The 17,598-nt window shown below is 39.3% G+C and overlaps 1 protein-coding gene across 2 annotated transcripts in view; it reads right to left on the bottom strand.

Moving 5' to 3' along the window:
• Positions 1–15,403, bottom strand: part of LOC114463247 (protein CBFA2T2-like) — a 39,258-nt gene extending 23,855 nt beyond the window's left edge. The window contains exon 1 of one of the 2 annotated variants that reach the window (XM_028446661.1): positions 15,283–15,403. In XM_028446661.1, the coding sequence (XP_028302462.1) occupies positions 15,283–15,316 (34 nt within the window). In that variant the 5' untranslated portion in view covers positions 15,317–15,403. Of the gene's footprint in view, positions 1–340; positions 755–15,282 lie in introns of those variants that run through there. The other variant, XM_028446662.1, reaches the window with a different exon arrangement.
• Between the last annotated feature and the right edge of the window lie 2,195 nt (positions 15,404–17,598).

The raw sequence follows: 17,598 nt of genomic DNA on the forward strand, positions 1-17,598 counted from the left end.
ATTTTTCTCATCTTAATCTTCCAAATTAAAAAGACAGAACTGAAATGATAGAAGGAAAACCTCTGACTAGTTGCTTTGTTTTCTTTTCACTCGTTCATATGGATGAAGTGTTTTGTGTTCAGGTAGAAAAAGCCTTTATTCTACCTTATCAATAGAGAAAAGGGGATATGGGGACATGATGGGTGACCATCTGTCCAGTTACAGAATAACACTGGGAATAAGCTTGAAACACGTGCACAACATGTATATTTTTATGCCAAAGTAGCTAAAAAAAAAACAACCACACACACAACAGCATAATAGCAGAGACATGTAAACAAACTGAAGTGTAGCGTCGTACCTCCTCTCTAGTAGAGTCCACTTTTCAGTCCTTGGGGGGAAAAGTCCGCTTTAGTGACCGGGTTTCGTCTCCTTATCCTTTACTTTGTGTCCTCTTCGGTAGCTCCACGCCTTCATATGTCAGGCATGTGTTAGCATTCCCACATATGGGCGCCTCGGTGCGGGGAAGAGTCCGGAGCCAAAGACACACAGATGGTACCCAGATGGAGACGGAGAGCAGAGCGGACCAAATGCACAAACTCACTCTTTTACCTCCTCCTCCTCCCTGCTGTCTGAGCTGTTTCTGGTTCCACAGTTGATGTGTTACCTCTCTCACACACTGTCTGTAGTCTCTATATTGTCTATGGTCTGCCCTCACTCGATGAAATGAGCTTTTCTGTTCGCACAACTTGCTGCTCTGCCTTTCTCTGAGTCTCCTTCAGCTCTGACTCCGCCCCTATTTTCTCACACTGCCTCTAATCTGCTACGTCATCATACACCCCTCCCCCCCCCTCTCCCCGCCTCCTCTGGCCTATGTCAAGCGCTTTAACATTTAATTAATAGAGGTCACTGCAATGGTAGATAATCGGGTGAGACGATTCACAGTATCGGGCTCACGATAACGATGCGAGATGATATTTGTAGAGAAAAAAACAACAACCGTAGAGTAAAGTAACTTTATTGATCCCGCAATGAGGAAATTTACTGTCATTACAGCAAAAATAGTGCAATGAAGGAGTTAAATATGACAATACAATAATAAAAGCTGTACAGTATATACATATAAATATAAAATAAAAAATTATGTGAAAAGGACATAGAAAAATACATACATATTTACAGACGGTGCAAACCATGCTTTTATTTGACTAACTTTGGGCATACTTACAAACTTACTCTGGCTATAACCTTTTCAAATCAACTGATACAAAATATGAAATAAACAATAACGTAATAATAGAGTAATAATAATAATAATAATGGCTTGGATTTATATAGCGCTTTTTTCGAGGAGATTCAAAGTGCATACAGAAACCATTATTCCGTTGCACCAGTCACTCACATCAGTCATACCGGTGGTGGTAAGCTACAATGTAGCCACAGTACAAAAAGTGTCACAAATCATGTCATCAAAAAAAAATCCTATGTGCTTGAAATTTGTATAACAAGTTTTTTAAAACATCAAACTAAAACAAGTCTAAACCAGCAATTCTCAACTGGTGGGTCGGGACCTGTACTGGGTGGGTCGATGACATCTGGTGAAAAATAAATAAATACTTAATGTCTCTTATGTTGGACTTTTATTTTGTCAGACATGCTGTGAAATGCATGTACAGGAAAATATATAGGTTTATGTTTTAAAAAAGATTGTATATGTGTGTGTTTTCAAAAGCTATTTTTGAAAAACTAAATTTGGTTGGTTGAATTCTAAAACAAAGTTGGTTGATTTATTGACCGTGGCAAAATGTGGGTCCCAGGTTGAGACCAGTTGAGAACCCATGATCTAAACAGCCCAGATTACTTTTCCAACAATATTAGCATGTCTACATTTTCTGGCAACAATATAGATTACTCATAGCCTCTATGATACATCTTGTGACGTTTTCATATTGCAATATCTTGTTGCGCAATATATCGTCACATCGACAATTCAATTTTAACATGTAATTTTTGAATATTTGCACTAGTAATGAATAATATCTACAATTCTATTCTCACTCATCCAAATGTTAACTGTTGGTATGACTTCTATCCTCACTAGTTGAAATAGTCATTGTAGATATCAGTAACTTTATTATAACTAGTCAAAATGTACCATAGACTTCCATTCAATTGACTTACAGATATCTATAACTCAGTTTTGACATATTGTAATTCCAAGTTGACATAACTAGTTGGAATGGTTTTAATGATATCTACAAATCTATTCTGACTAGTCACAATTTTAATTGTTGATATTGTGGCAGGATGAAGGAACGACTCAGGTGGAGGTTAGAACAGCTTTTTATCAGTTCAGTAGCATCACACGAATAAAGATACAAAGAGCGCCAACACGTTATATAGGGCGTAAAACCACACCTCCTACCCATCAACCCCTTGGGTGAGAGAACAGTCCTCAAGTGCTCACCACAATATCAACAATTCATTTCTAACTAGTGTAAATGTTAATCATTTATATACAGCTGTTTTTGCATTACAGATATCATAAATGGAATTGTAGCTAAACATCAATTCGGACTAGGCAGGATTAGGTTATTTATTTGTCAGATTGGGATTGTAACTAAAGAAACTAAGTGAAAATTATATTCTTACTAGAAACATTTTTATTTGAGATCTGCAACTCCTTTTATAAAGTAGTCAGAACTATATTTTTAGATCTTTAAAGAAGGACTTTACCTCTCGTCCAAAAATGGGAAAATAGAATCATTTCCAGGTGTCACAATTATTTTTTTACATGTGGAAATTCAAATGCATGGATTTGACTAAGACCCACTTGCTTCCTCCTCCATGGGCCACGCCAGTAGATCCCCCTCCAGTACACCTGGACAGCAAGAACCAGAGACACAGAGAGAGAGAGAGAGAGCAGTGTGAGTCTGCTGCTTAAGTGGAGAGTGTTTCCCAGAGCGGATTCCCTGCACCTGTCTCACCACACCCACAAGACACGCCCACAGTACACACACAAAAAAGAGGAGGTGGGGATACAGCTCTACCAGTTTACATCCCTCCCTGCTATAATGGCCGTTGTCCCAATGACCACTCGGCACACAGCACTAGACATCTCCGTAGTGTTGAGGTGGTAGTCGTCTGGTTGCCCTGGTGGACTGCCTTGGTTCTGCAGCCACTGGATGGACCCTGGGTTCATTTGTGGGCCAAGAGCTCTTGAACATGGCTACATCAGTAACGATGTGGGAAGTAGCTCCGGTGTCAACCATCAATCTCTTCTCCTCGATGTTGCGTGCTGGTTCCTGCTGAACTCCGACGTCTCCATCCTTAATCCTGAAAGCGTTCTCTGCTGCTGCTGCTCCCGATCTGTCGCTGCTCTCATCTGCGATTTTCCTCACTCCATCTTGTTTAGGTTCACCCCTACACGTGGCATCATTGTGGGTGTCACTCTTACAGTGGCTAGTAGTACTCCCTCAGTATCTTAAATGCTTCTATTGCATTGTCGGGTGCATCTATCAAAGATAACGAGAGGCTCTTGTCATCCAAAAGTTGTATCAATTCAGCATATGCATCGGCATTTTTCCTACCATCTGCTGCTGTCTCAGCTTCACTATTAGGTTCTCTCAGGACCGTATCCTTTAATCCTAATAGATGAAAATGTCCAAGAACTTTAGTCTCCCACAATTCATACTTGGTTTCATCTTTGTCAAACATCAGTCGAGGCAACCTGCTTGTCCCTTGTGGATCCATGATGCTATCTGTTAGCCGTTAGCACCCTGTCCATTGCGATTTTGGCAATAAAACATTTGATTTTTTTTTTAAACTTTTCCCTGAGTTGCTCCTGGGCCCATAACCTGTTGCGGTCCGCAGCCTCACCAGCGTTGAACTCAAAAGGGAAAAAAGTGTTCTTCAACCAACAAGACACACTTTTATTATAGAATGTGTCTATTTCTACGGTTGCCGTACAGACAACCCCCAGTGCTAATGGTACGGTTACCGAAGTACAAGTACGTATCATTTTAGGGTTAGGGTTAGGTTTAGGGTAAGGTTTAGTCTTAGTCACGCGACCTAAACTGGCCAATGACTAACCTATCACGTGACTTAAACTAGCCAAATAGGGGCGCTGCGTACGGATAGAATGTCGGTATATTGATATGGCAACCGTACAAATAGTCACTGCCTATATTATATTACACAAGACATCTCTTCCGGTACAAAGAGGAAAGAGGAGAAAAAGTCAAAAAGACAAAAGAAAACACTGTGCCTCACAGTGGCGAACACAATGCACTGCACAAAACTAAAAAAAAAAAAAAACTGAGTACACATAATATATGAGTCTCTTAACACCTACAATTAACATAACTAATTGCTTTGGCACCCAAAGGCTAAACATGAAGCTGTGCCAAAGGCTGCAACTAAAGTGTGTGTGCATCTGCGTCTGTATGTGTGTTTGTCCCTTTCACTTCCAACCCCCGTCTTCAACCCCCCCCTCCCTCCACGAGGAGTGAGGATCTCCCCTTCAAAATGTTTTTATACTAACCGCCCCCTCTTCTTTTTTCAGGGGCTTTCACCAAGCTTGCTTTTGTCTCAGTTCCTTAATGCAGCCGCTCACCGCTGGCTCACCAGCCAGTCCTTTGAGAGACACTTGAGGAACATTTGGTATTCCTCTGTCCACTTCTCTTCTCTTTATGCTCCTTGCTGTGTTCACTGAGTTAAACTTAAAAGACTGTCACTTATGCACAGACTCACACACACACACACACACACACACACACAAGTGACTGGGAACATAGACACAATGTATGTGAAGAGAATGGTTTCCTGGCTGACACTGGTCAGCCTGCACACTCCTGTCTATTATTTTCTTCAATGAGTTTACATTGAATGGGATTTACTGTACTTCTTTCTTTCTTTTTTTTAAAAGGACTGTAATCTGTTTTAAATTAGCAACCAATTGGTAAGGGAACATCATCACGTCTGAGACACATGGCACTGCAAACATGACAAAAACTATGAAAGGACATGTGCATGACAAGCTGATGCCCTTTTCTTAGAGCTTCGGGTAGATTATATAATGAGTCGTCATTCCATGGTGGGGTTAATGCAGAAAAACAACAAGAGAAGGACACACATTCTATAGTTGGTTGAAAAATTGTAAAAAAAACCCCACAAACATTCAGGAAGAAATGCAAACTGCTCAGAGAATTCTGCACTACCTCCCCTGGGCTTTGACTTGTATCTTTATTCAATCAAATGGGAGTGCTCTTTTCATGCACGGTTGAAGTTTGACGGTTTGACTGAAGATAAACAACCCATTTTGTAAACATCAGGGGTCTACGTCACTTGGCTGTTTGGATCTGAACCCTGGCATAAAAAACTGTTGCGGGTTTGTGCACCAATGACTTCTTCTATCATATAAGTACATTGTAGTGTGTATATCCATGTTGGACTTCCTTTTACTGTAACTGCTCATACGTCATGCAGCTGTTATTTTGTCTGTGCATGTGAAAGAAATCTAGAGAGAGCAAGAATGAGTGAACAACAGAGTGTGTAGCATCTGTTTCTGTTCACACGCTCCCAAGCCAAACTTCCACTTTTCGAAGAACACTTTAAAAAAAAAAAAAAAAGCATGAGGAAAGACAAAGAATTATAATAGAAATAAATCCATAAATTGTCCAACTTTCTTGCACTACTTAAATCCACTTAAAGTAAAAGTGTAATTGTGTTCTTTTTGTTAAAAGGTTATTAAGACTTTCTGCATTCAAATTTTATTTCTTTTTTATCATCAGCATTTACAATAATCACCCTCCAGAACACAACAGGCTGCTATCGTGCTTGAGGCTAAAAACCATTGTTCTCAACTGTGTAAATGACAATGGATGTCACAGCTAATGCCTGATCTTTATGTTTCTAAACACTGCATGGTGCTTGTAATGGTGATGATGGAGTAAAACAAAAGCAGTGAGCCTTTCGTAGAATGAAAAAAGTTACAGTAAGTGAAATGTATCAACTCGACTTAACCATTGAAAATGTATCCTGTTATAAAAAAATACTATAAAAAAGGGAAGTTGCTACTTTAATTCAAGTATCTAGTGAAGATCAGGACTGTCAAACCCATTTTAGTTCAGGGGCCACATACAGAGCACTCAAGTGGGCCACAGATTTTAGTATAGAAAAAAGAGCAGTTTCAACATTAATATGCCCTAGTTGGCACTTCCTGGTATAAATTACATATAAAGTATATGAGACCTACAACATCCAAGCATTAAGTGACCGTAAACTTCAATTCACTTACATTTCTTCACTTGAGCAATTATTTAATTTAGTAGAATAAAGTGAGTAAATTTGCAAAATTTTGAAAAAAAAGTGGGGTTTTTTTCAATTAATTTGAGGTTAAAGAAATAATTGCCGTCATGTGATATAAGCATGGGGATTTTGTAAATTTGTATCCATGTGTATTTGTAGGGGCTGAGATATCTACAACTGAATTATTTTGTAATTTACACAATCATACATATTTTTTCTGTCATTTTTACTTTCTCATGCAGGTCAAATTAGATGCTCTAGGGCCTGATTTGGCCCCTGGGCATTGAGTTTGACACGTGTCAGAGATAGATATTTTATTTTTGCCATTGTATTGACTTTCCCAATGTTTGAAATTTTATAATCTATCAAGTTCGCCTGAGAGCATAGAAAATATGGGATGTATTTTACCGAACAAGATCACTTGGCCGACTTTGATTTGTCTGTGCAGCAGGGAGTTAAAAAGCCTGCTGAGAAACGCATTTATTTCTATGAGGCTATACACGAGTCACATGTGGTGAGTGTATTTAGATTCCAACAATCTTTGGTAGAGTGTGACAACGAAGGGGTTTCATTAAAAGACCTGCTGGAAATCATTTAAAAAAAAATCATGACCACCCCCCCCCCCCCCACTCAAGAAAAGAAATGATGGAATATCTTTTCCAGTAACATCTGCGTATGATCCAAGGGTTCAAAGCTTTACGCTGTCATACGTCTATCTCTGTGAGTACATATGATGCATATGTCTGCAAAGTGGATATGAGCTTATCAGTTCTCTGCTTGTCTCTTTTCATACAGTTTGGGGCCAAAGCAGCTCAATCAGGCAAAACACAGCAGCATCAACTTGGCTGTCCTATATATTCCTGCTGGGCCAATAAAAAAAAATGTACTATGCAAAATCATTATGAGGGAAAGTAGATGCTTTACTACCTGGTACAGGTATATACAATATCCAAAAAACATCTAATTAATGAAGAAAATTGTAAAAAAATAAAATAAGATGAAAGAACAAAACAGTATAGAGTTAAACTGTGGAAGGGGTGAAAGTGTTTTGCTTTGTGTCATTACCACCATCTGGCTACTCAATAGGCTGCAGTGTTTCCCAACCATATGTATGTGTATCCCTACGAGCACGTGAGGTACATACTGTACTTGGAATCATTTATTACCGTAATTGACTTTCTTGTCATTTTATAAGCAAACAAAACAACTTTTCCACTGGACCGCCAATGACTTTTTTTCCAACTCTTTGAAGACACAAAGGCCAAAAACGCAAAAAATCAGCAAAATGTTTGGAAAACATCATCCAAAAAAGTTTACATTTCCAGCTAAAGTGTTAGTTTAGACACAGGGTAGGCTTACATTAATGGCATAAAATAAAATATAACAAATATAAGGGAGCACAAATGGTTTTATAAAAGGATGACGGGAACATGTGATGGAAAAAGTTAAAAACCACTGCTATATGAGGAAAAAAATGAAATTTGATTAAAAAAAATGTTGCTCACGCACAAGCACACCACAAACAAACTTTAACTATAAGGAAAATGTTATTGTGCAATACGAATGACCAGTTTTGTAATTATTAATTTTTTCTTACCAACATATTCCCCAGCCCCCACCCTCCTTACCACCGCTTGCTGCAAATCATCTGATCCTTGTTCAGACTGCCTATGTTCACTAATTGGATGCAGCCTAGATTTCCTTGGCTGATCTTTGAGGACTACATTTCCCATTACATCTTATAAAGCACATTTATCTTCTAGGGACACGTCATTTTCCAGGTCCATGTCTGTCTGGTGGACCGTTTACTGTTGAGAAAATCCAGTTAGCGCTCAAATAAGGTGATTCTCGGTAGTAATCATGAAAAAAAGTGACAGCCAGTCACTCCCAGTCTACAGGGTCAGATGAACGATAGGTCATAAAAACAAGAACCAGGCAGCACAAAAGCTTCTTTTTACTGTATATGTTGGTTCTGGACTTTGAGAATTATAAGCTAATGGAAAACAAAGATGATATTTGAAATTACGTGGTTATGGTATGCAGCAGGACTGAAAGGAAATGCTGTAAGTCTAATAAAGACTTGTATTCTGTCAGTTCTGCTGCTTGCCTTATCGTATTAAGAAGATTAATTAAAACAAGGCCCTATTACAAGTGATTTTAAGCCAAATTTGTGTTAAATGAGCAAATGGTGTTTTAAAATTGTCATATTCAAAATTTTTGTTTTGTTGTAATTTTATTTTGCGTTTACACCGAAAGCGACTTTAGCGCCTGGTGACTAGATTACATTCAAAATCAATGCAGATAACGCAATGTTAAACGACCTCCCTTCAATTGACACAAATTCAGCGAATAAGTTGCTCAAAGTTGAAAAATGTATGCTGTGTCGCGACATCCAATCGGCAATGAGTTTCTCCTTACATCACTTCCCCGGTTGTCACGTCACTGAAGAAAAATAGACAAAAGAGTCATCTTGGCTGTAAGTGGCGTCCCCGTCTTGTACGGCACATGTGCTTCTTTCCACTGGGAACGCAATAATATAAAATAAAATACCGCGTCTAGCTTTCTGGCGTCTCTGGATTTTGTACAACAAGTACAGTGTCGCAATCGTGGTAGGATCAGCCATGTTTTATGTGAAAATAAAAATTGAGACAGACTGTGAAATTGGCAACTTAGATTAAGCAATGAAGCGAGCAAAAAGCGTGACTTTTTTTCAAGCGACTCATCACGGGCGATTTAAGCAACTATAGTCGCTGAAGTCGCGTTCGGTGTTAAGTCTCCAACCACAAGCTACGCCAGATGAGAGCATGTGTAAACTTGCTCTGGTATTGATGTTCATTCTTACAGTAAACTTAACACACAATGGCACAGTGTTTGTATTGCATGGCTGCTTCATATATTCTGCAAATGTCCCCTTTGTGGGACGAATAAAGGTTATTTTTATCTTTATCTAAACGTAGCATTATAGGAGCTAACAGTGCAATAGTTTAGATTCATTCACCAAATAAGTGCAAATACAGGGAAAAAACTTAGACCGATAACAGATCAATACACTTACACTTACACAAGGTTTTTATTCAAAGAATGACTATATTTATTTGTTGAACTGACCAAAATTAGGGATATATTGGCTAAAGGCACCAGTAGAACTCTACTGTAGATGATACAGCCACTACTGGATTACAGGCAGATAGTTCACCTACTCCAATCAGTGACGGATTGGAAAGGGTTGTTTTGGACTCTTTGGACTACCATGCAGGCATTTCTCCTTGGCTGTTATAAGCTGCAATACTTTATTGACTGGTAAGGAAAAAAAAAGTTCACACACAGCTTTTTGTTTTTCACATAAAACAGTGTCTTGTTATTTGCTTTATTGTTATGCTTTCCAGGAATATATGTCGGCAATATGCATGCCTATCGTCACATGATGGGTCTCTGATGTTTTTGTTTTTTAATTCTATTTGGAAATTGTAAAAATATAAATTCTAAAACAAGCAAGTTTCTTCTCAGGATCAAAATATGTAGTGCCATTATAATCTGTTGCTGTTCGTAGCATCATTGAACAGGTATTTGACTCCACCACCATCTGTTCTTCTATTCAAAGACAAATTTAACTCCTAATATCACCCTTAACAAATGACTTCCAAATGACTTTTTCTTTTTTTTTTTTTTTTGCCTTTTCCTCCTCCTCATCCTTTCACTTATTTTCCTTCAGTCTTGCGCTCCCTCTCCTTCTCTCGCTCACTTGCTGCCGATGAAAGGCAGGCATTGAGCCGGCAGTGGCATTCCAAAACCTCAGGCCTCGGCTCCACAGTGTCTGGCTATTCAACACTGCTGGGAGCCATTAGTTTAAGTAAGGCCTGACCCGCCTACTCACCCAAAGAAAATCATCAGATCTCCAGTTACACTCTGCAAACTAAAGAAGACACAAAGCTACTCTTTGCCTGCAAGACTTTCTATGCATGTTGCATAGCAGATGAGTAAATATTAGAAATGTGGTGTTAAGGAACGCATGCATGGGTGTGTTTACAAATGAGAAGGAAAGTGAGTGAGTGAGTGAGTGAGTGGGTGACTGTAAAAATAAGAGTTGGGAGGGAGTGAGTGGATGTGTGTCTCAAATTAATGGTAGGTCACACGCTCAGCTGGCTGCATCTTCCTAAAGTTTCTATCAGCTAAATCAAGTGCAGTGCCAAATGCCAAAACCTTCTCACCAATAACCCCTAAGGATATTCAACAAGTAAAACGCCACTTAGCATTTGTTTTGTTTAATTTATGTACCATAAATCGAGGATCATTAGCTTGTATCCAATAGCAATCTCCCTAGTGGATACAATGATTCATAGCTGGGTCGAGGTAGCCATGACACAACTTGACCAGAGCAAAAGCAAATGGTTTGGCTAGATGTGACCAATATAAAGGTCTGCCATTTTCTTGGCTTAACCGTATCACTGTTAGTGGAGATGCAATTAACCCAAGACAGTCCCGGGTTACAGAGTTACGTCCCGTGTCCCGTTCGATTTCCCCCAAACAATTGATTTGTCCTGGTTTTATTACAAGCTCTGTCCCGTTTCTCCAGTTTATAAAAAATGACGTCTGATGCTACAGACTGAAAAGTCTGTGAAAACAGCAGCGCATTTAACTTAAAAATGTGTTCTCTGTGAGCTGTCTCTGTGAGCTGTCAATCACAACAGTTGTAATAGTAGCGCTTGCAATATAAACCAATTAAAAGTCTTCCACGCATTTGTAACTCGATGCTGATTGGTCGATGGCATTGACAATAATACTTGATCGCTTTTTTGCAATAATACATAGTACATCCAAAAGGAAGAAAAGAGAAACGTAATTTGTGTGACCTTTTTTCATTACAAATAGAAGCGTATGCAAATAGTTTCTTTTGAAAATCTGCCATCTTTGGTTAAATTACTGTCCTGGTTTTGAGGATAGGGTGAAGTAGTCTGCAGAAACCCTGTAAATGATAAAGTTTTGAAGAATGAATGACTGTTCGGCATAGCATTTACATTTTGTTTATTTATTTACATTTGTTCATTATATAGTATGGTGAGTAGATATATGGATCCCGTTTACATGAGAGCTTTAATTCCCCTTTAATTCAGAATGAAAAATGTAATCCTTTTTTAAACTGCCCTTGAGAACACCTAATTGGCTTCATGGACAATATGGCGTCCAATAACTTCCTGTCACAGTTTGTGAGGGCACTGACTTCCGGTGAACAGTTGTTGTTGTTACGAAGCCAGCAAACGGAGAGAAAAATGAGCATGTTCAGTGTCCAAAAGAGGTGATTGGTCATTCAAAAGGGTTGGAGATTCGGCATTATGGTGTTGTGTACCTAGATTTACCTTTTCTTCTTGGTATAATTCCTGTATTAGCAATGGCTTGCCAAAATCCGGACAGATAACTTCACTCCAAGTAGGGACACAAGAGTGTGTAGCTAGCATTTATTACCCAGTGATATTGTGCTTACGTCAAATTGAAAACAAGGACCTGCGGAGACGATTCGATCTGGCTCTGTGTTAGTGTGGCTGCAGCTGCGGACGTGTTTTGGAGCGCTTTTCTAACTCAGATGACCAAATTCACCATTTTACCAGGTGAGTTTGCATTTTATATTCTGTAGTTAGCTATAGTAACCGGTGCATGTGCACACTGTGGAACTGTTTGTGACTGTTTTCTCCATAGAGACTAGTAAAAATGTAGGAACTTTATCTTGTGCTAGTGGATAGTTTTTTGATTTTTTAGAGACATGAAAGCACGCATCAGTAAGAGGCTCGTCGCCGCTGCTCACACACAAGCAGCCGAGCTCCATCCACACTGCAGATGTTTTTAATAAGCTATTTATTCCGTCTGTTCCCACTCTCTCTCTCTGATTTGGGGCGGACTGCGCTGACTGAAAGCATTTCAACTAATACAATACAGAAAAAATATGCATCATATTTAGATGTTTTTTGGAAGCGTGACCCGCTTACATCTAAGTTGCTAGACAGCTCCATAAACATTCAAACTGTCACATACTGTACTGTCAAAAATCCAAAACACTTTTTTATGCACCGTCATATGGGGCACAGTGCAGCCAGAGCTGTCAGTTGGACTCGGCCGCTCACACTGTCTCGTCATTGGACCGGAAGTGTGGTGCCTCACACCGTCGAATGCGGAAGTACATTTTCGTTGCCCGGTGCAACAAGCCAATTCCGAATGAAAATTTCTACCCCTTTTCTGATGTTCTTCTGAGAGCAACTCGTTTTGGTGCTGTCTCTTTAAATGCAAATGAGACACTCCATACCCCGCCCCCTCTTCAGGTGACACTCGGTTCAACTCCACCCTGCTTGGCCATTTTTGTAGTTTGACAGAAGAGATGCAATTATGTAGCGGCGCATAAACTTTTTATTTACATGTTATTTACAAAATGTCAACAACAGAAGACTTGTTCATCCAGCCTTACATGTTCGAGCCAGAGTCGGACCCGGCGGAGCGAGATGAAATGATGATGAACCTGCAGAACAACGTCTTCATATGGATTTTAACAAGTGAGCTAACACAAGCGCCAAGCTAACGTCACGAAATGCATTTTAATACAGTCTTTTCTGAGGCAAAAACGGCAAAATGAAATGACTAATGAAAACTTTAGACTTAAATTAAATCACGTAGGCCATATCATCAAGGATCTAAAACAAGCACACAGCGCTAACATATGAAGACGGTGCAACTGCTAATGCTAACAAAACAATGACAAGGACGTCTCATCATCACACTTTTTAGCGTTATTTACAGCTTACCGAAGTGCTCTGTTCGTCGTCTCCAAAGATAGAAGGAATTGAACCCTCAATCAGACAAAGTCTTTCGGCAAATCCTTCTTTATACTGGCGGAGGTTGCTGAAGCAGTCATCCTTGAAGTGCTTCGCGCACACAAAAATGACCTTACCCACAGATGTAGGTACATTTCTGTGAAAAATAAAACTCAAACAGGCACTTTGAAAAGGTTCTGATGCTGGGAGATGGTGTAATGAAGCGTGTGGGTTACTACATCCAACAACCAAACATTTTAATTTATCCTCTCATAACTTCGGCATCCTTGAGCTTGGACTACAAAATAAAAGCGAGAAATAAAAATGGCGGATTTCTCGAAGTGTTGGGCCTGGAGTCGATGTCTTAATTTGGCAGTTCTGCTGCAAATACTGTGACGTTATTGTTCAAAAAACGTAATAGAGAATCGAAAAATCGAAACAGATTGAAAAATATGAGCAAAAGAGAATATAAAGATATCTACGGAGCACCTGAAGAGACTAATTTGAACTTTTCTGTACTTCTAAACACTCTAAATATACAACAACATGCATTTAAGGGCTCAAAAAGTGGATTTAGCATGATATGTCCCCTTTAATAAGAGTCTTAGAGGACATGGATATAATGAAAAGAGTGGGGGGCGGAAGCATAAATATGTCCATGCAAACACAAAGAAGAATATTTAAATTCCGAATTAAAAAACATTATGTAACCGTGGCCAGTTTCACTCTGGTTAATACAATCTAACCAAGCTAGATACTGTTATACAGGGTTAGAAAGTTGTCTTCTTTGACTGGCAGGTGATGACACCACATAAAATTTCACATTTCTTGTTCTTTTTAACTGACTTAAATTTCCTTCCACCAAACAGTTGATTCAATAAAACTCTCCACTCTCTCCTTTCCTCACCCCGAGGCCCAGGATAGAGCAGCTGTGTTGTTCTGTTCCATGGCGATGGCCACACCTGTGATCTGCAGGTGGTTCATCTGGCAGTAGAGTTATGAACACCTGGTGGGGCTCGAGATAGCGCCTCCAGGCTTTTAGTCTGTTGGTGTGTCAGAGTGTGGGAGGGAGTGGAGGATATGTGTATAAGTAACAGTTCTGGGGGATTTCTCAAGTTCTCATTTAAAGTGGTGGGAAGATAACGGCTGGCTTTGCTCTCACACTGCCATGCACACGTCCAAGGGCATGTGTTAACGTTTCTCAAGGTTAAGCCTCTGCGATGTTTGTACTTTTCAGCGTTGCCGTGTAAGAAGTGGCAGCATGTGTGAGTATTCACAGCTTTCATTGCCAAACACACCCTCTATAGCTCAATTGTACCAGTTTAGTTTTAACTTGGAATCGTTCTAATAACTTTTAGTGGAACGTCAACAGGGGTGGACTGGGACAAAAATCAATCCCTGTTATTTTCTGTCCAGACCAGCCCATTACATTATCAGACACCGTGTTGAAGCTGTTATTAAGTCAGCAATGCTCAACATGTGGTTTTTATTGTCTTAATTTTAATTATTATTCCCCAAAAATGAAACTTAAAAGGGGGGAACCTTTTAACCACTTTTTCCTTTGGCCATTTTGCAACTTCCTTTGTCCAATTTTTGCCCCTTTTCAAAAAGTTCTGACACTTTTTTCAGATTTTAGCCTCCTTTTGCCAATACATACCCATTTTTTCCTATTTTTTGTCCATTTTTGCAAGTTCATATTTGTATGTTTTACTTATATCCAATTTTTGTCCTTTCTTGAATGCTTTTGGCCACTTTTCATCAAAATAAGATAACTTTTGACCAATAAATACCACGTTTCCTTTTTTTCTATACATTTTCCCAGTTTTTATTCCACATTTTTGCCCTTTTTCACTATTGTTTGCCACATTTTGCTCATTAAAACTACCCTTTGCCATTAAATACCACCGGGTTCCTCTTTATTTGCCCATTCTTTGCCCACTCTTGACTGCTTTTGGCACATTTTAGTCACTTTAGTTTACACTCTTTTCTTGCCACGTTTTTTGCCACTTTTGGACCATTTTTGGCCACCTGTTACCATGTCTGCCTCCACTCGCTCTTAAAATAAAAACAAAAATGTAGCGGACCGGACCAGCCCACTTCGGGTTGACGGCCCACCGGGACAATGCCCGGTATGCCAGATTCCCAGTCCACCCCTGAAAGTCGGGACAACATCTGACCAATTCTTGTTTTGCTTACTCACCTCTCGCGCGACCTTCTGTGCTCTGCTGTAGCATAAACAAGCCAAGACAACCAGCAGAGACATAGCTGAAGAAAAAAACACGTAAACAACGGCTCCCAGAACACGACTCATGCTGGGAGGCAACAGCAGGCAATCTGCAATGCTATGACGCAACAGAGCCTTCTCTTCTCCCTGACAGCATGACACCCAGCAGGACTGAAATTGGAGAAGGGACGGATGCGATGAACTTGACAAAAATCAGAAATTTTCCCATGTGACACAGAAATCAAAGTACTCCAGAGAGCCATGAAGATGAAGAAGCAACATTACAAGACATTACAAAAAGACAAAATTATGGAACATTGAGAAACATTTCAAAAGTGAAGGGTTGTTTATTAACTTTTGAAGACAAACTGGGTTAAAGGTGAACATTTTGTAAAAGAAAGTAGCATATAAGAATATATATAAATATATTGTAATTATTATTACTTTCCTTTTTCATCATGTTTCAGACAATTTGACAATTGTAATATTCTTGGACCTTTGCATTAATACATTTGAATCAAATAACTGCTAAATGATGTCATGGTTTACATTGTTGTCTTGTTCTCTGTGATACATTTTCATGTTTGGGTGGTTTTTTCATCAAAGCGTCTCTACTTCTGCCTAATCAAGATATTGAGGTGCTACAGCTTTTACTTGCTTAGGAAAGGTACAAGTAAGTGCACGTTGACTGAGTTCATGACAAGGCAGACATACAGAAACATTTATTAACTTTTTTTTTTATCATTTATTTTGTTTTCGAGCAATTTGATACAAACAGAAAAGCTTTCGTAGTATGTGCACATACATTTTTTCCACATGTAGCCTACAGGGATAATGTACATGATATTTGTTAACATAAATACTGTAGATAATCATAAATAAATACACTGCTTGAAAGGGAGTGGGATGATTGCCATTGTGCATATGACTTTATGAGGTTTGTACATATTTGCATTGCAATCATATGCACAAACAATACATTTTACAATACATGTAAAGACTACAATAAGCAAACGTGCTTATCTTTTGATTCACAATCCTTTGGCTGTAAGACAAAATCGATAACATCCTCACCAACAGTTACTGTCATTGACTAAGTCGTTCCTAAAGTTCTCACGGTGAACTTCCGCAACAGATGAAGGACCAGCTGCAGTCAGGCTCTGCGTGGTAGAGACTTTGAAGAATAGGCATGGAAAGGAGGATAAGGGACAATAAATGGGGGTGAAAAAAAAAAGTAGTAGGGATAGAAATATTGGGATAGAATGGTGGGAACAAAGCAAAAACAAAGAACAAAGGAAGGATGGATGGAGGAAAGCAGAAATATGAGACAGAAACAGGAGGTGAGAAAGAAGTGCTGGAGTAACCCTGGAAGGCGTGGAGAAAAGGGTAACCAATGCAAGCTCCTTTTTGTCTGAGAAATCTGGGAAGTGATGGAGGAGTGGAAATGTTTTCATTCTCTTTCTTTTTTTTTTTCCTCCGATTTGCTTAATCACTGTTGCCATCCTGATAAAGGATTTTTACTATCTATAATAATTTAAATGAGTGAAATACTTTAAACAGGAACACACAATAGAGGTTTTAATCCGTTATGGTTGAGTTCTTCAAAAGCAAAATGACAAATATGCAAAACCAATTTTAAATCCTCTAAAATCCCTGAACAGCCTTTTTTTTTTTTTTTTTTGGAACAGTCGCATGTGTCAAAGTAATGTTTACGCCGCACAGTGACACCTGAATGCAGGGTTCATAGCGCTGGCTGCCAGTATAGAGGAAAATGACAGTGTTAACTCGAACAGGAGCCAAACTCAAGACATGCAATCAAGAGAAGAAGAAAAAAGCAGAGCTGGGTAAGGTTACCTTTCAAAGAAGGAGGAGTGATGTTTGTCAGAGGCTAGACCGCTGCAGACACACTAATATCAATTGTCTCATGTACGCCTGGTATTCCTACAGGGTCGTTATACTGCTGGGTGATCCTCGGTGCAAGACCGCATCTGGATCCCATTTGACACGCCGCTCTGTGCAGTGCCGCTCGACAACAAGAAACAGCTGTGCAAAACTGGCTTCAATTATCCTCACATTCTCCCTGACAGTTAATCCCTTTCTCCTTTCATTCTCTCACTGTTTAGTTCCTTTAACCGTTTGGTTACTCCCATCTTTCCCCCTTTTTTTTTTTTTTAAATGCTCTGCCTCAAGTTGCCACACTGTCTTGAGTAATGGGCAGGGAGCTAAATTGGAAACAGACAGCAAGGACGAAGTGCTCAAAGGTCCCACGAAACACAAAACATGACAGGTTCT

This window comes from Gouania willdenowi, chromosome 5 (assembly GCF_900634775.1).
Source record: "Gouania willdenowi chromosome 5, fGouWil2.1, whole genome shotgun sequence".
In the NCBI taxonomy this organism is placed as follows: Eukaryota; Metazoa; Chordata; class Actinopteri; order Blenniiformes; family Gobiesocidae; genus Gouania; species Gouania willdenowi.